Consider the following 18317-nt stretch of genomic DNA (forward strand, 5'->3'; position numbering starts at 1 on the left):
ATAATCTGAAAAATAATATATATATAAAACTGAAACACTTTTCTGTAAATTTGAAACATTGTAAATAAGATATACTTCATTTAAAAAAATGACTCAGTTACTATGTTTCATTGATTCCAAAATGCATATTTCTTCTTATTTAACATCTCAGAAATCTGGGTAAGTTTTATGTTAATAGCCATTGGCTATTTTTTTCTACTTTTGATGTTTTTGCAATTGGGATGTGTCTTATAGTTAGTGGCATCTTAGGCAAAATATGATACTGTTGTCCCCTGGAAATGCTATTCCGTGACATAATAAAGATGTTAAACCAGAGTAGAAACAGTTTAGATACTGAATGTTAATGAAACTACGTTCATAGTTGTAGTCAGTCACAATATGGTCTTTGAACAAAATTGTAGGTAAAGAGGAATCCTTTTATTTACAAAATGATATGTGTAATATATGAAATGGTGAACAAAGCAGACACTACAGCTCTCATAAAGCTTATAGACTACAGCAGCATTGTCCAGTGGAAACATAAGGTGATCTACATGTGTAATTTAAAATTTTCTAATAGTCACATTAAAAAAGTAAAAAGTAACAGATGAAATTAAGTTTAAGAAAATACTTTAACCCAATATATCCAAAATATTTCAGCAATCAATACTTTTAAATTATTAATGAGATATTTCTATTTTTCTTACTAAGTCTTTGAAATGGGGTGTGTGTATTTTATACTTACAACACATCTCAAATCAGAGTGGTCACATTTCAAGTGCTCCATGTGGCTATATTGGACAGCAGAGGTCTAGAGGCAGAGATGAACTTGTTTTATATAAAGGGGAGATATTTTTATTTTTTTGAAGAGGTAAAACATACCAAGTTTCAAAAGTATCAGAGTACTCAGTGAGAAGCTTTCCTTAAATCCTGTCCACAGCCACCCATTTCTCCTCCAGTAGGTAACTGCTTTGGTTCTGTGCATTCCCAAATATATCCATATATTTTTTTCCCTTTGTTTCCCACACAAATAGTAGTAGCATATGGCACATCGGTACATCGTTTGGTACATTCTGTTTTTGTTTTCACTTAACATATTTTGTAAATCTTTCCACATAATGTTTGCAGAGTTTCCTCATTCTTTTTAATGGCTGCATAATGAATACACCGTAGTTTATTTCACCTTTTTTTTTTTTTGCGGTACGCGGGCCTCTCACTGTTGTGGCCTCTCCCATTGCAGAGCACAGGCTCCAGACGCGCAGGCTCAGCGGCCATGGCTCACGGGCCTAGCCGCTCCGTGGCATGTGGGATCTTCCCGGACCGGGGCACGAACCCGTGTCCCCTGCATCGGCAGGCGGACTCTCAACCACTGTGCCACCAGGGAAACCCTATTTCACCTTTTGATGGTTAAAATATTTGTTATTTTTTGCTATTATGAAGACTGCTGCTATGAATATTCTGGCACATGTCACTTCATAGCCAAGGGAATATATTTGTAGGATAAATAGCTAGAAATAGAATTGCTGAATGTGATTACAAGAATTGCTAGAACAGATACTCCCTATAAATATTTCCATTTTGCTCACCATCGTACCCCCAAAACCTAGAATAAATAATATTTGGCATCCAATACATATCTGATGAATGAATTAATAAAGTAGGAAGAGAGGCTTACTTTTCATTACTTCAGCAGTTATTGCCTCGACCTGAATGTTATATTTTGGATAGGATGCTTGTCTTATTCTTATTTTGAGTATTACTTTTCCCAGGAGACATGACCTCTCTCTCTCTCTCTGCCTTGGTTTTTCTCACTCTACAACACTCCTCTCCCATCTGATTTAGAGGCAAAAGAAAGCTGGGAAATTACATTACTATTGTGAAATAAAATTCATATTTTAAGGCAAGACAAGAAAATTTTAAACATAAAGATATTCTTCTCTGTCCTTTGGCCTCCGCTGTGCCCCCACTGTACATTGTGTATCTGCATTATGCATCAACCAAACCTCCCCCATCAGCAGGAATACCTGCTCAACCATAAAGAGCAACATTCTCCCAGCATCAACAAGACAGCTCCTTAAAAGATAACATTCTTTCCTGATCTTGTAAGGGGTCACACGACCTACCACGATGACACTTATATCTGGATTATGTAAACTGTCAATAATATGTCATTTGATGTACAGTCCTTTGTCTCAAAAAACATATAACTGTACCTTCACTTGTAACCCGCGGAACAGTCCTCAGAGCTTTCTGAGATGCTCTTCCCAGGTTATAATCCTCAAATTTGGCTCGGATAAAAATTTCCATTTCTTTCTGGGAGCAACGGATTAATTTTTCATCGACACTATTTAACAAGGCAGACTTTTTAAAATAAAAATTATTAGGGCTAGAGACAATCATCACGTAATGATAAAAGGCTCAACTCAGCAGAAATAGATAATTCTAAACTTACATGCATTTAATAAAGTGGCCGCAAGCTAGAAATGCGAATATCAACAGAACTACAGGGCGAAATAATGAAATCTATCATCACAGTAGATCCAACATTCTCTCAATTACTGATAACCCACATAAGTCACTGTGTCAGGAACCCTTCTCCAAATCGTTACGGAATGCAAGGATGTGTGGTGCCATTATTTTCTAATGCGTGCTCAAAAATGCTTAAGTATGACAGTCCTAAAGAAAGCACAATTGAAAACAGCTGTGTTAACACACCTAGTAAATCCGATTTCTGTGGAAAGCTCATAAAAGGCACATTGGTGTTTCTTTGTTGAAAATTCAGTTCCAAATATTTCAGATGTTAGTACTTCCTAAAGAAGTGGGGGGAGTAGGTGAGGGAGTCGGTCGTAATGGCCAAGGCAAACAGGAGGGGAATGTGAACACTTCATTAACATTCACTCAAAAACATTTATTGAACACTTAACTACGTGCAACTCTATTAATTACCAGCCATTTCAGATCTTCGAAGTTCAAAGAGTCTCAGGAATAAACGATTTCTTAAACGTTATTCAGGGGCTTCCCTGGTGGCGCAGGGGTTGAGAATCTGCCTGCCAATGCAAGGGACGAGTTCGAGCCCTGGTCTAGGAAGATCCCACATGCCGCGGGGCAACTGGGCCCGTGAGCGACAATTACTGAGCCTGCGCGTCTGGAGCCTGTGCTCCGCAACAACGGAGGCCGCGATAGTGAGAGGCCCGCGCACCGCGATGAAGAGCGACCCCCGCTTGCCACAACTAGAGAAAGCCCTTGCACAGAAACGAAGACCCAACACGGCCATAAATAAATAAATAAATACATTAAAAAAAAAAAGTTATTCAGGTATTTACACATTACTTAAAACCCTTGTAGACAAAACCGCGGACCTTACGAGACGAGAAAATTGGCGCCAGAGACTTTAGGCGCAGGCAGCGAGGACAGCTATGAGCAATCGGTGGGGTCCTAGGGCAGCCATGGAACTGCTCCTTCCTTCGGGCGGGAGTGTGGTCAGCTGTGTCGGGTGCGGGGTGGGGGGTGGGGGGAACCAGAAGGACGCCTCTGCGCAGGCGCTTGCCGCCTAAATCCGCCCAGCGACAAGACTAGTTCCCTTTTCGGTCTCAGACATGGTGAGTGTGGTAGTGTTTTGGGTTGCTGTGTAGATGAGTCGGGAGGAGACCGGGTAGGCTAATGTTTAAGCAGATCAGGCACCAGTGGGTTATTTTCTAGGTATTGGAGAATGGTTGAGTTAAGACACAGGCCTTGGAAGATTTTTTGAGGAGTCAGACAGGGTGAAGTATTACTTAGCGTTTTCTGCAGATCTCGCGGCTGCACATGCGGCCAGACTTCCTCCTATCCGGCGGGCCTCAGGGTTCAACGACCCGGTTACTTAATCTCTCAAAAAAGCCGGCTAGTTCTCTTTTTCTTCTATATATACACGCACATATATATTTCCTTCCATTTGGCCATGAATATATGGTTCAGAATCTTTATAATTATTAATAGTGTGGTCTTGATCTAGTAAATATTAAAGGGATGTGAAGGAAATTAACTGCTTTGTTCTTATGGTAGTGATCGTGACCTACTTAAAATAAGAACTAGAGCAGCATCCTCATCACCTGGGGGCTTGTAAACTAAGACTAACGCTGGAGAAGATTAGGCTAAAGGGACTGCTTGCTTGATAAATAACTTTTGGGGAACATGGAAGGTTCTTTGAAACCTGAGTTTCTAGGATTAATAAAATCTCATTAAAGAAGTTAACTGAAAATTATGGGCTAGCAAGATTTTTATTTTAATGCTTCAACTTTTTGCCACATGTAAGCCATATGTTGTCTTAAATTCGTAAAGTTTGATAGTGTATGTTTATTTTACTTAACTGTTTAAGTGAAAGATAAGCAAAGAGTGATGAAGACGGAGGTAATTTTTTGGGTCGATGATGAGCTGGCATGTATTCTGAATCTAAAGTTGATTATTACTGCTTTAGCTCTAGAATTACCCTGAGACCTGAAAAATACCTGCATCTTTATGAGGGCTTTAGTTCTTTTTTAGTCAGATACTTTTAAAATTGAAAGTTTTTATATGGCAAGATGAAATCAGAATTCAAATGTGTATTGATTATATGCTCCGGGGTCAAACGTTAAAAGATAAAAATGTATGAAATCACTTTTTGTGTGAAAGGGCACACCGCAGAAGGATGTTATTATCAAGTCAGATGCACCCGACACCCTATTAGTGGAGAAGCATGCAGATTATATAGCATCCTATGGCTCAAAGAAAGATGATTACGTATGTATACTTTTATGTTGAAAAGTTTATTTTTAAAGGTGTTGGCCATTCTGCATAAGGTTAGTATGGCCCATGTTTCTTAAAAATGGTATCCAACTCCTGTGTGCCAAGGACTGGTATCTGTGGTTATGGGGCAATGGAATTAACCATGGTCCGTACCAACACTTATTTAGAGGCTTTGGCAGACAAAGTAGATTTCCCTTCCTGCCCAGATTTGTAAGAATTTTGAGGCATGGAATAGATTTACTTTTGTAGTTGAGGTAATGCTTTCAAGGTCAATGATGTGTTGGCATGTATTACCTGAGTTTACGGTGATGTGGGATAACACTTAAGCTCTAGAATTACGCTGAGACCTTGAAAAAGTTTAACCTTGAAGAATGGTGTTCCCAGTTTTCCTCTGTGGGAAAATCTTAGAAAAAATTAAATGAACAACTTAATTGGAAGTAAATATTTTCCCCTGTAGGATACAAAGAGCTGAAATTTACCATGTTGGGAAATAATCTAGTATTGATGAATTCCCATAACCTTGTAGCTATGGAGTTAGGGCCATGTAACACCATGACTATTTAGCTTCATGTGTTCAGTATCTTTAACCTGGCATCAATTCAAACTGACGCATTAAAGTAATTCTGTATTTTAGGAATACTGTATGTCTGAATATTTGAGAATGAGTGGCATCTATTGGGGTCTGACTGTAATGGATCTCATGGGACAGCTACATCGCATGAATAGAGAAGAGATTCTGACATTTATTAAGTCTTGTCAACACGAGTGTGGTGGAATAAGTGCTAGTATTGGACATGATCCTCATCTTTTGTACACTCTTAGTGCTGTCCAGGTAAATACTAATAAAAATTCAGCAGTCTTGGTGATGTATTCTCTTCCGTGAGAGTGGGGAAATTGAAACTAGGTATCAGGAACGTGACAAAATCAGTATCTATGTTAAAAAGTTACTCACCTTTTCAAATGAAGTATATGTTGTACAAGGTCAATGATGTGATGGCATGTATTAGCTGAATCCAAAGTTGATGTAAATTCTAAAATTACACTGAGACCTTGGATGGTAATTATGTTTATCTTCAGAATATGTAAATATTTGAAAATCACTCGGTGGTGTTAGGTTGGTTTGTTCTGAGCAAGAAAAATCCTTTGAAGTTAAGCCACTGAAATCTTTTATTTATTAGACAGCATGACCTATCCTATCCCAATAGATTACATTACATAAGTCTTGTCTGATAATAGAAATGTCATGTGGAACATTATTCAGAGAACAGCAAATAGCACAATGGATTACATAAACTGCTCAAAGCCTGTTTACCACATGTGTAGAAGCCTCCTTCATCTGTTTCTTGTATTGGTCAAACTTCTGCATGGCATTTGCTTCTCTCCATGGCCTGGCCATTTCCTCCCTTTTGTCTCATCTTGCTTTTCATCTAATATCTGGAAATACCAAGCTGCTTGTGGTTCCCTGTTTATACTCTGTCATTTCACAACTCTGCTGTTTTCCATGGAGTTTTTAAATTTTTATTTATTTTTACATTTTTGGACGAACTGCGCTTGCGGTATCTTAGTTCCCAGACCAGGGATTGAACCCAGGCCCGTGGCAGTGAAAGCGCCAAGTCCTAACCACTGGACCGTCAGGGAATTCCCTCCTTGGAGTTAGCTTTGATTTTGATATTAGTGAAAATCCACAAATAAGGGTTTAAAGTCTATGTAAGTGTAGTATATATGATTCTTAGAGTGCTAAGTTAACAATTTATAAATGGAAAAATAATGCTTTGTGGTTAAAGGTTTGTTTGTTGGTAATATCTATAATTTGAATACATAGTAGAAGTAAACATTTGAGAAAAGTTCACAATGTACATAAAAGGACATGCTTGCTTGACAACTTAAAAGGTAGTTGAGGAAGAACATTGTTAGGACAACCTTACCAGTGTTGAGGAGGTATTTACTTACCATGGTTTGTTTTTGTTACAGATTCTTACTCTCTATGATAGTATTAATGTTATTGATGTAAATAAAGTTGTGGAATATGTTCAGAGTCTACAGAAAGAAGATGGTTCTTTCGCTGGAGATATTTGGGGTAATGTCCCTTTAATCCATGGCACCCAAAATACCAATCCAAAAATGTTCTGCTTTGGTGTTTATTGTAGTGATAAGCTTTGTTGCAAATTTTAAAGTTCAGCGAATTGGGGGCTTTGCTAATAACTTACCAGGAGATTTTTAAGTTTTTCATCTTTTCAGGTCCCACTAAGCAGCTGGTCTAACTGGAGTTAATGGTCTGCTGGAAGTTCCAGCATGCACTGTGCTAGTTATATCAGCATACAGGAGTACTGGAACAGAGGGGGCCAGTCTAAAAGATAAGGTAGGTGAAACTTTTTTCCCCAATATTTGGTGGCTTTGTAAAGTTTTTTAAAAACTTTCTGGCAAGGGGAAAATATTCAAAAAACTTTACAAACTTACTGAATATTTGAGTGGAGGGAGGGAATAGTATTTGACTTGATAAATGTAGATAATCTCTGCTTTAGGGCTGAATACAGTGCAGGCAGGAGAGACCAGCTGCTTCATGGGATGTGAAAATCTACTTTTATATAATAGGGTAAGGTTATTATCATTCTGAGAAATTGACTAGTCTTTCTTTCTGTCTCCTTTCTGGGGCTTTGAAAGCAATTTATTTGCTTATATTTTTCACAAAGCAGTTTTCTAGTTCTTAGTTTCCTTTGAAATAAAGTAAGTGATTATGGATCACTTTTTAAAGATTTAGCTTTCCTCCTGGTGACTAACATGTACTTACATGCTAAGCCTGAACTCTTGGAAATTTAACCATGGTAGTTGTACAGATGTTGTTTTTAATTAACTTTTACTACATAATATGATCAGAAGCCTCTGACAACAAGATGTTTTGGCTTGATCCCTTTATTTTTAGGAGAAATCGACACAAGATTCTCTTTTTGTGCGGTGGCAACTTTGGCTCTATTGGTAAGTTTTAAATGTTGTATTGGAATGATTAAGCTTCCATGATTATTCTGGAATTTAATAGGTATATTTTGTTTACAGGGGAAGCTGGATGCTATTAATGTGGAAAAGGCAATCGAATTTGTTTTATCATGTATGAACTTTGATGGTGGATTTGGTTGCAGGCCAGGTTCTGAATCCCATGCTGGGCAGGTAATTTATCAATCTAGATTAAAATGTAGTGTCAGTTTTGAAGGGATAACCCGTGTAATTGGGAAAATAACAAGTTAATTTGACTGAATGTAATATAATGTGGGATGTTATATAAGAATTAATTGCTGATTAAGGAAGGCGTTTTTTACAGTAGTATACTTTGTATGCAGTCCCCTGTTGGTGAAATCCTCTGACCCAAGTAAACGTAAGTAGTTTTGTAATTACCAAAAATATATTTTGATTTTCAATTAGTTTTTAACCAGGTGAAAACATTCCCTGCCTATCCCCAAGACCTGTTTGCTTGTGCCAGAGGATGTTGTATATGTAAATGGTTGTCAAATAAAGCTTGCTTTTAGCCATGAAGAAATTGTGACAGTAGTCTTGCATTGCAAAGTTGCATCCTAGTAGTGTTGGATTTGTTCAGATAATTGTGTTCTTGTTTGCAATTCTTACTGTCAGCAAATTTTTAGATAGAAAATGGAGCTTTAATAATTTAAGTAGTTTTTATCACCATGTTACTGTTGAAAAACTATTATACACATGTACTTTATGTCTGTAATTTTAGATCTATTGTTGCACAGGATTCCTGGCTATTACTAGTCAGTTGCATCGAGTAAATTCTGATTTACTTGGTTGGTGGCTTTGTGAACGACAGCTTCCATCAGGTGGACTCAATGGAAGGCCAGAGAAGGTATCTATCGTTTCATAAGATTAACTTTTTTTTTTTTTTTTGGCGGTATGCGGGCCTCTCAGTTTTGTGGTCTCTCCCATTGCGGAGCACAGGCTCCGGACGCCCAGGCTCAGTGGCCATGGTTCACAGGCCCAGCCGCTCTGCGGCATGTGGGATCTTCCCGGACTGGGGCGCGAACCTGTGTCCCCTGCATCGCCAGGCGGACTCTCAACCACTGTGCCACCAGGGAAGCCCAAGATTAACTTTTTAAGTTTTATAACCTGGATTGAGCACTTAAATTTTTGTCTTATATATCTCAGTATTGCTCTTGTAAATTGATAATGAGCTTTTCACCTTAACTACTTTGCATTATGTATATCTGGGAGTCAAAGGCTTCTAGTAACACATGCATCTTGTACAGAAATCTCCATGCCTACTTATGGGGGGTGGGGAAGGACAGTGGATTTGCCAAATGAAAGATTTTTTTAAAAAATTGGATTGCAACATTTTTATTTAAAATCTTTGTTAATTTTTAAAGAAAAACCCAATTTGTTTAGCTTTCACACACTCTGAATTGGGTCTGTAACGACCAGGTAGTAAATATTTTTAGCTTTGACCTATGGTCTTGTTACACATACGAATTTCATAATTTTCCCATCGCCAAACTATTATTTTAAAAAATCATTTACACATACTAAAAGCTATTCCTGTGGTCTAGATTTGACTCAGTGGCTGTAGCCTGCTGAGCCCCTGACCTAAAATATGATAGAGCATGGTGATGCTTTTATCTGGGTCATTGTATTTTTGTTTAATTTTGCTTGCTCAGTATTTCTGAATAAGTTAATGGGTAGGAAAATAACCACAAGTGGTTTCTTTTTTTTTTTTTTTTTTTTAAACATCTTTATTGGGGTATAATTGCTTTACAATGGTGTGTTAGTTTCTGCTTTATAAAAGTTAAGATCCAGTGAAAAACCTGGGCAGCTTTTCAATAAGTAGAAAATGGTTGGGGGTGAGGATTGCACTTAAAATCTAGGACAGCTTCTTTTTTTTTTTTTTGCGGTTTGCGGGCCTCTCACTGCTGTGGCCTCTCCCATTGCGGAGCGCAGGCTCAGTGGCCATGGCTCACGGGCCCAGCTGCTCCGCGGCATGTGGGATCTTCCTGGACCGGGGCGCGAACCCCAGTCCCCTGCATCAACAGGCGGACTCAACCACTGGGCCGCCAGGGAAGCCCTAGGACAGCTTTTAATGTGCCTGTGAATCACCTAAGGATCTTGTTGAAATTCGGTCTGAGGTGGGAACTTCTGCATTTCTTAAGTTACCATTATTTGAGGAGCCAGGGTGATTTTTTTTTTTTTTTTTTTTTTAAAACCATTGTGCCACCAGGGAAGCCCAGGGGTTTTTTTTTTTTTTTTTTGTTTTAAGCATGTTGTGCACTGCTTGGACAGCGCTTACTGAAAATGCTCTACCTAAGGCAGTGGAACATATAGTACCATAGATCTCATGAGCCTTACCACCAGATTCTTGGATTAAGGGGCTTATTTAGGTATTCATTGCAAATAGAAGATAAGGTAGATGGATGGTTATCACTGAGTACTGAAACTGAAACATTCAGCGTGGTTTTCTATGGAATGGAGTGTTTGGTCTTCTCTTTAACAGTGATTATCTTTAATTCTAAGCAATTGTATTTATGGACTTCAGTGTTTCAAACACTACATTGTCAATATATCCCTTGATTCCCTTCCCACCCCCAATATTTGGGCCAGAAAGTAAAATTGAGGCAACTTGTGGCTTTTTCCTCCTAGTTACCAGATGTGTGCTATTCTTGGTGGGTGTTGGCTTCCCTAAAGATAATTGGAAGGCTTCATTGGATTGACAGAGAGAAACTGCGCAGTTTCATTTTAGCATGTCAAGATGAAGAAACGGGAGGATTTGCGGACAGGCCAGGAGATATGGCAAGTATATTTGTGACTGTTTATGTAACAGTTAAAATTTTCAGTGTTGCTTTGTGTTTTAAGGGTTCTAAGTTTCCAGAATTAGGAATAGGGGGGTGGGGGGAAAGGATGGTATTTCCAAGTGTTGCTTTGAAGGGATGCTTTTTAAATAATTGTCATTTAAGAATATATGAAAGATCTAAAACAAGTTTACAGAAATTTCTGGTCACTTATTGCCAAGAAATGAGTGTGTGGACCAGGTTCTGTGTTTAAAAACACAATTTGAAACCATCATTATTTCAGAAAACTTTAAGCATATGTTCAAATAAAGAGAATACAATAGGCTCCAGTATAATCATTGTTCAGAAGCAGGGTTTTAGAAGTTTTCATTTTGTAATACTCTATAAATTCTTATTTTTTTAATAGGTAGATCCTTTTCATACTCTATTTGGAATTGCTGGATTGTCACTTTTGGGAGAAGAACAGATTAAACCTGTTAGCCCTGTTTTTTGCATGCCTGAAGAAATACTTCGGAGAGTGAATGTTCAGCCTGAACTAGTGAGCTAGATTAGATCCCTTGATGCAAAAGTTGCTTAGTGTAGTTTTACTGTCTTAACATTTCAGTATTTGAAGTGCTTAACAAACTTAATGGCTGCCATGTTAATATTTTGTACATGAATTGTGTTGATTTTAATAAATTATATAATTATACATACTGTAAATTAGAGACCTTTATTGTACCTTCAGCTTTCCGTTTTCTTCTGGAATGCTGTTATTCTGAGCATTAATATTTTGTTTATGCTTCAATGTATTTATCTTGTTTGTCTCCATAACAGCAAACTGAGTTGAACTCTAGCTGATGAAGTCTTGTGTTCTGATTTTCCCATGTACTCCCTTGATATGTTATATATAACTATAGTTAATATAAATTGGTCTTTGTCAATGAGAATGTTAACTGATAAAGAATTGATGAACCCCATAGAAATTAAAAGATGAAAAAAAATAAATGGCTGAAATTTGGGAATATTTCATATGTTTGTGGTTACTGAGCTGGTTACAAAGTGATTTAAGTAAGTGACAATTCACCATCTTGGAATAGGATTGCAATCTGGACTATATTCTCACTTTCTAATATTTTATGTCAGAATGCCAAGGGAGATTGTTGGCTTTTTTCCCTGCGGAGTAAGGAAACACAAGTTGATAGTTGCCACAGTATTTTTTTGTTAACTGTGTTTTCAGAAAGATGAGACCACAGCTAATCTCTTATAAGAGTTTTATGTTCTTGGTGAAAATGAAGTATTTTAATGAACATTTTTCTTGATGGAAGTTGAAATTTGCTCAAGTGTCTTTGCAATACCCTGTGTAAGAGTTAGAGAATCTTCTTACATGTGTGTAGTGATGATTCTCAACACTTGGCCAATGTGAGATTGAAATGTCTAGCATTGTTGTTTTTTTTTGTTTGTTTGTTTGTTTTTTGTGGTACGCGGGCCTCTCACTGTTGTGGCCTCTCCCATTGCGGAGCACAGGCTCCAAACACGTAGACTCAGCGGCCATGGCTCACGGGCCTAGCCGCTCCGTGGCATGTGGGATCTTCCCGGACCGGGTGGACCGGGGCACGAACCCGTGTCCCCTGCATCAGCAGGTGGACTCTCAACCACTGTGCCACCAGGGAAGCCCTAGCATTGTTTTTTTTAACCAGTTCACTAATTTGAAGGGTTTGAGTTGCATTTGCCAGTATTTTGTTTCTGAAGGTTTGGAAGTCATTGGATGGAACATAATTTTATTTAAGTGTTGTCATTGGAAGTTGGAGTTTTGAGGACTGCAGTCATTGCATGTGGATGAACTGTTCTATGAATACCTGATTTATTGACATATTAACAATTGCACGAATTGAGTAATGCATTTCTTCTAATAGTATCCAGAGTATTCTGTTTTCAATCCTGGCATCTCTACGAAGTTGGTATTACTGTGTATTCAAGAAAAGTAAGCAGGCACAAAATTTCCCAAAGGTCATTTGTTGTAAAGCTAGTTTGAGTTTTTGTAGTCTGCTCTTAACCAGTTCATACCTATGTGTGAAAACCCAGTACTAGAAATTGAGAGAGAGGAAACTGTCCAAGAAATAACTCTTCTTAACCTGGTTCCTCCTATACTGTGCACACAGCCATATGCTTACTGGGTGAAGGGCAATCTTGCAGTGATAACAGCCCTGTGAATATTTAAGCTGTAAGGGGTTAGTGGCTCTTTAGACAGGAAACCAATGTTAAATGGTTTTTACTACTGTGTGAGCATTAAATTTGTTTCCACTATCACAGGCACTGCGTGCACAGTGGTGACAGTTTATGTGATTAAAAAGAAACTAGTGTATTTGGAGGTATGTGCGGAATGTTAGCCCCAAATACCTTGTGATAAGGAAATAAGGTGCAGTGCGAATGATGGGTCTGCCAAGTTGGATTGATGGGCCCAGAATTCCTTTCAGCTGAGGAGGTCTGTACCTTACATTTAGCTCGACCAAATCCTGTGGGAGTGACGGGACCGGAACGCGTGGAAGTACATTCCTCTGTGTGGATGGGGGGCGGGGAGGGGCGGGGAAGGTGGGCGGTTGCAGCACGGGCTCTGCGCCTGCGCCTTGCGGGCTCTGCGCCTGCGCCGTGCAGCTTCGTGCGCCTGCGCACCATACTCGCACTTTTCCCGGCGTCGCTTCTGCCTTTGGGGCCTGTGGAGGTGTGTTCTGAGAGGGCTTATGAGCATGCTGAGTGCTGAGGTCCCACCAACTTCGCCTTCTGCCCCTGCAGTTTCCCCTTCCTTGGTAGAGGCTCGGTCCCAGGGTCCCCGCTACAATTTCGGACTCCAGGAGACTCCTCAGAGATGTCCTTCAGCCCAGGCCGCCTCTTCGTCCTCCCCTCCAGGCACGTCTGGAGCGGCGGGCGACCGGAGCGGCAGCAGCAGCCTTCCTCGGCACCCGCCCAGCGCGCGGCCAGCTCAAGGTAAGGAGCGGTTGTGTGAATTCCCGGAGGCTCAGGGAGCTGTGGTTGGTGGTTACCACAGAGAAGTATCGATTGGGGTTTGTTTGGAAGATGAGAATGGGATGCTCCGGGAATTTAGTGTTTCTGAGTGACTAAAGGGCTGGACTCTACTTCAAATTAGTTTCATTACAAGGCTGTGATGGCGGGTGGCTTGGTTCTGAGGCGGGTTGCATTAACGTCCGGTGTGATGTCCCAGCTCTCTGCCCCTGATGACAGATGCCTGAATTTGTGCATGAGTTTGATGATAGAAGTGGTGAACCTCTCGGCTCCTGAGCTTAACTCACCAAGTCCTTCTAGGATGCCGTGAAAACAGACCAGATTTAACATTTTATCTAATTGAGGTGAATGATACGTTTAGTCTGAAAAATGTCTTTCAAGGAGAGTTAAACTCGTTTATTTTATACTCAGTCACTCTCCATGGCAAAACAATCACCTTTTTTTTCCAGACAGCATTGCAAGTCAATGATAAGGTAACAAATGCCAAATTCAGTGGTCACTTTTCGGTTCATCTTGTGTGACCTTTCCACTGTGTTTAATGTTCTTGACCGGTCTTCTCTTAAACCGTCTTAATTTGCTTTCGTTGATTCCACTCTCCCCTGTTTTTCTCCTGCCTTCCAGAGAACTATGCTTACCTTTGTTAGTTCCCAAATTATTGGTTTGTCCTTGGAGGTTTTTTCCTATGCCACTTCTGTCTGGATGTGACTATCACCACAGCCCAGATCTCATCTGTGCTCCAGATTCCTATTTCAGTCTGTTCTGAAGTTTCTGGTGAGGAACCAGTGGAAATCCTCAGACTCCCTATATGATTAATTTAATTCACCTCTCTGCAGCTCCTCAACCTGTTTCTCTTACTTATCTCAGTCATTGGGTTTTCTAAATCTTAAACCTAGGAGACCAATAATTCGAGTATTCCCTCACTCATAACATCCAAATAGTTAAATTCTATCTGACTTTATCTTTTAAATAATTATGTACTTTTCTATCTCTGTGCCATTACAGGCCCTTACGATTTTATGTCTGAGTTATTGCCTTATACTCCTAAGTATTCTTTCTTTCAAGCTTACTTACAGTGTCACTAGAGTTATATGGAAAATGAAAATCTTTTTTTAATTCTCTCTTTTAAAATTAATTAATTTATTTTTGGCTGCATTGGGTCTTCGTTGCTGCACGCCGGATTTTCTCTAGTTGTGGCGAGCAGGGGCTACTCTTCTTTGAGGTGTGCAGGCTTCTCATTGCAGTGGCTTCTCTTGTGGAGCATGGGCTCTAGGCATACAAGCTTCAGTAGTTGCAGTACGCGGGCTCAGTAGTTGCGGCTCATGGGCTCTAGAGCACAGGCTCAGTAGTTGTGGTGCATGGGCTTAGTTGTTCTGCGGCATGTGGGATCTTCCCGGACCAGGGCTTGAACCTGTGTCCCCTGCCTTGGCAGGTGGATCCTTAACCACTGCACCACCAGGGAGGTCCCGGAAAATGAAAATCTTATGTCCCTTGGCACTTCAGTCCGTGACTCCGTATTTGCAGTTAAAAAAATCATACTTTTTTTTTTTTAAATCATATTCTTTATTAGGACATCCAAGGCCATTTGGGATCTGTTTTCAATTTTTGCAGTCTTATCTCTTATCATTTCTTAATAATTACCCTACTTTCTAACCTAACTGACCTACTTGCAGTTCCTCCAAGGCAACATACATGTTTACGTTGTCAGTATAATCCCCCCTTTGTGAAATGCTTTTTCAACAGTAATAACATCCACTAATCAACGAGCACTACTCTGTTCTAGCTTCTTACTTGGCATTTTGTATCTCTGATCCTCACAATAATTCTGCAAGGTAGATTTTTCTTTTGTCCCAATTTTACAGAGGGAGTTTGCCACCCCATGGTTTTATAGTGTTGGAGAGGAGTTAGGGCTGTATATGAAGGTTTGAGAATTGTCAGGAAATAGATATTAATAGAAACCAAAATAATAGATGAGATGCCCAGAGAAAATGTATAATTTTGATTTTGAGAGAAAGTGAAAAAGTATGGAACCTTGGGAAGCCAACAGTCAAGAGTCAGACAGAGGGAAAAAGGACCTGGCAAAGGAAACTAAAAAGAAGTGGTTTAAGGAGAATCAAGTTAGAGAATTGTCATGGAAATCAAGGGGAAGAGGAGAAAAGAGACCCAATATATACTTTTAAGAACTTCTGTATGTGCCCACAACATTGTAAATCAGCTATACTTCAAGTAAAAAACAAACAAAAAAACCTCTTATGTGCCAAGACACTATGCTAGGCTGTTTATGTACATTCCTTCATATTTTATGACAACCCTATAAAATAGGTAATGTCTTATATCAGCAGGTAAGTAACTAAACAAGGAACTGAATCAAAGTGAGCCTAAAACTCTTTACACCAGTTACCTGGGAGGAGACAGTTTCAATGAAGAGGTCAACAGAGGAAAAGATGTGTTATAATTACTATACAAAGAAAATATATCTGGTATATTTGAAGATTAGAAGGTAGTTTGTGATTTTAGCAAGAATAGTCTCAGTCAACTTGTATAAGAAAAAGACATATTAGCAAGCACTTTTCATTATACTTTAGTACAAGATTATTTATCAGTAATGTTAAACTTGTCATAATTTGTTACACTAAAAAATCATCAGATGAAGTTTTATAGAGATTATAAGAATTAGTACAACATTGCATAATTTGGAATCTTTAAGAACTGATATTTAATTTTTTTTGAATTTAGATTCATACTTTACAAACAAAAGATCTTATGCAGAAAACACACTTGCATCACATTTTACTCTCGGTACAAGCTCATCCTCTGCGCGAGATAGTAATTATCCTCAAATACTAAAAACTCCATTATCTGCTGGAAATCCCCAGAGACCAGGTTATAAAAGTTGGACACTGCAAATGGAATATTCAGGTAAAGTGAGTGGAATATTGGCCTAATTGATCTTTTGAAACTTTTAAAAATTATATATTAGAGTAGTTAAGTTAATATGAAGTTACTTGTAACTAATATGGAAGACTGAATGATAAATACATCAATTTAGCCATATCTACAATTTGAAGCTGGATTAATAAGTCTACATAGTTTGTGATATTGTTTGTTAAAAAATGCAGGTCTACATTATTTTATCATTCTGACAAAAAAAGCACAAGAAAGAAAGCCCTTCCTTCTATACGTTTGCTTAAATCTAAAAGTTGATCCTGATAATACTATTGAATGATTTTTTAATACTTAAATTTTAGAATTTATCTAAATGTAGATTTTCTTGAGGGGAAAATGGGTGAAATAGGTCTACATGTATAAACATCTCTTGGTTCAAAGATATATGAATGTATACATTTGCAAAATAATGAAAACTTGTTTTTCTGAGTGGTTCTACCAACATATACTCTTACTAGCAATATATGAGCGTTCTTGTTGATCTGTATCCTACCCAGTATTTGGTACTGTCAAACTCCTTAATATTTACCAGTCTAGCAGTTGTAAAATACTACCTAACTATAGTATGAATTTGCATTTTCCTGGTTATAAATGAGGTTGATTATCTTTTTTAAGTTGTCCATCTTTTTTGCTGGACTATAAACTCCATGAAGACAGAGACTGTAGCAGTGAAGATACAATCTGAAGTAGAACCATACAATAATTTAAACAGGGAAGATTTAATATGAAGAATTATTAAACTCATAAAAGAGTAACTATAGTATATAAGGAAACTCTATGAGGCACCCTAGGGCTAAGGGGACTCCTCAGAGGTCCTACTTGGAAGTGGCCCCCTTTTGGGTCCCATTTCCAACGCTGGGGTACTGACCTCTTTGGAGAAGGTGAATACTGAATGGCAATTTCAGTAGTGACCGCAGATTTGCCAGGCCAGGCAAACAGGAAGCGGGCAGGGTGGGTGAACTATAGCTGGTGGCTAGAACATGGCTGTGCAATGGGAGCGGGCTCTGGTGTGGGTTGGAGGCCTGGAGCGCACAGTCTCCCTGTTAGGAGGAGTGGTGGCATCAAGAGGACTATGGGAGACAGACTGAATAGAGAGTGAAAGAGCTGAAGGAATTAGTACGGGCAGGAGGCCTGGAATGCAGGATATCTCTGTTGAGAGGGCTGTAAGATGATTGTTACCGTGCCATGCTGCGGCTGTGTGATTGCCAGAGGACAGCACATTCTGGGTATGTAGCTGGGCACATCACCACCAGATGTCCTCATACCTACACTGCTGACCCAGTGGAAGCTGCCAGAGAGCCCTTCATCATGCAAGGTCCCTCCAGTGCCCTCAATTGAGAAAACTTAACATTATGCCCACTTTAAAGGAGAAATATACAGCAATTCTGTCCACTGTTGCAGAGCTTACATTGAAGTGTGAATTTGGAGCCGAGTGACAATAAATTGATAACTGGCATAACTCCTTTGGCTATTCAATGTCCATATATGTCATTCTACACACATTTGGATTCCTTTACAACAACAAAATAACTCTGTGTTTCTACCTAACAGGATGTATACATCTGTACTTACAAGTGAGGGGGGTTCTCACTCTTTCCCAAAATGAGAAGATTCATAGTCCCAACAGTCATTGCATATTAATTATCTCAAATTCAGTCATGGTCCCACTGAATATTGTGTTACTTAAAGACTAAGTTGTAAAGTTAACCTCCAATAACTTGTGTATAAATTTTTAAAAGTGAAAAGAGAGAAAAATGGTTAGTTTATACAAATAAACATGCATATAACAAAGCATAGAGAAAATATCCAAAGCTACTGCAGTTTGTATTTTTTTTTTTTTTTTTTTTTTTT

General features: G+C 38.9%; 2 protein-coding genes and 3 non-coding genes across 6 annotated transcripts in view; all 5 read left to right on the forward strand.

Annotated features, from left to right (window-relative positions):
* Positions 1–3550: 3550 nt before the first annotated feature.
* RABGGTB (Rab geranylgeranyltransferase subunit beta) lies at positions 3551–11529 on the forward strand. 2 transcript variants are annotated; one of them, XM_024734625.1, is made up of 9 exons: positions 3551–3578; positions 4627–4734; positions 5375–5572; positions 6712–6817; positions 7661–7713; positions 7792–7902; positions 8468–8593; positions 10375–10524; positions 10930–11529. In XM_024734625.1, exons 1-9 carry the CDS (start codon positions 3576–3578, stop codon positions 11068–11070), a joined length of 996 nt encoding a protein of 331 aa, XP_024590393.1. In that variant the 5' UTR covers positions 3551–3575; the 3' UTR covers positions 11071–11529. The 2 variants fall into 2 exon arrangements, with proteins under 2 accessions (XP_024590393.1, XP_024590394.1); XM_024734626.1 differs by lacking the exon at positions 5375–5572 and having other exon boundaries at positions 3561–3578; positions 10930–11527.
* On the forward strand, positions 4377–4455 carry LOC112392817 (small nucleolar RNA SNORD45). The gene has a single exon (XR_003001760.1). It is a non-coding gene; the product is annotated as a small nucleolar RNA SNORD45 (small nucleolar RNA).
* On the forward strand, positions 5008–5090 carry LOC112392818 (small nucleolar RNA SNORD45). Its single transcript, XR_003001761.1, has one exon. It is a non-coding gene; the product is annotated as a small nucleolar RNA SNORD45 (small nucleolar RNA).
* Positions 5721–5792, forward strand: LOC112392816 (small nucleolar RNA SNORD45). Its single transcript, XR_003001759.1, has one exon. It is a non-coding gene; the product is annotated as a small nucleolar RNA SNORD45 (small nucleolar RNA).
* Positions 11530–13249: 1720 nt separating the features above from the next.
* MSH4 (mutS homolog 4) overlaps positions 13250–18317 on the forward strand; it is a 94798-nt gene continuing 89730 nt past the window's right edge. The window contains 2 exon segments of the mRNA XM_024734623.1: positions 13250–13487; positions 16257–16439. Of these exon segments, the coding sequence (XP_024590391.1) occupies positions 13250–13487; positions 16257–16439 (421 nt within the window).

The sequence above is a fragment of the Neophocaena asiaeorientalis genome, unplaced genomic scaffold, assembly GCF_003031525.2.
Source record: "Neophocaena asiaeorientalis asiaeorientalis breed wild unplaced genomic scaffold, Neophocaena_asiaeorientalis_V1.1 scaffold15, whole genome shotgun sequence".
Taxonomy (NCBI): Eukaryota; Metazoa; Chordata; class Mammalia; order Artiodactyla; family Phocoenidae; genus Neophocaena; species Neophocaena asiaeorientalis.

What these genes read in the sequence shown, in the direction of transcription:
- RABGGTB (XM_024734625.1), top strand. An exon ending in ACACTCTTAGTGCTGTCCAG is followed by an intron (nt 5,573 to 6,711) that starts GTAAATACTAAT and finishes TTTTTGTTACAG; the next exon opens with ATTCTTACTCTCTATGATAG. An exon ending in TTTCGCTGGAGATATTTGGG is followed by an intron (nt 6,818 to 7,660) that starts GTAATGTCCCTT and finishes CTTTATTTTTAG; the next exon opens with GAGAAATCGACACAAGATTC.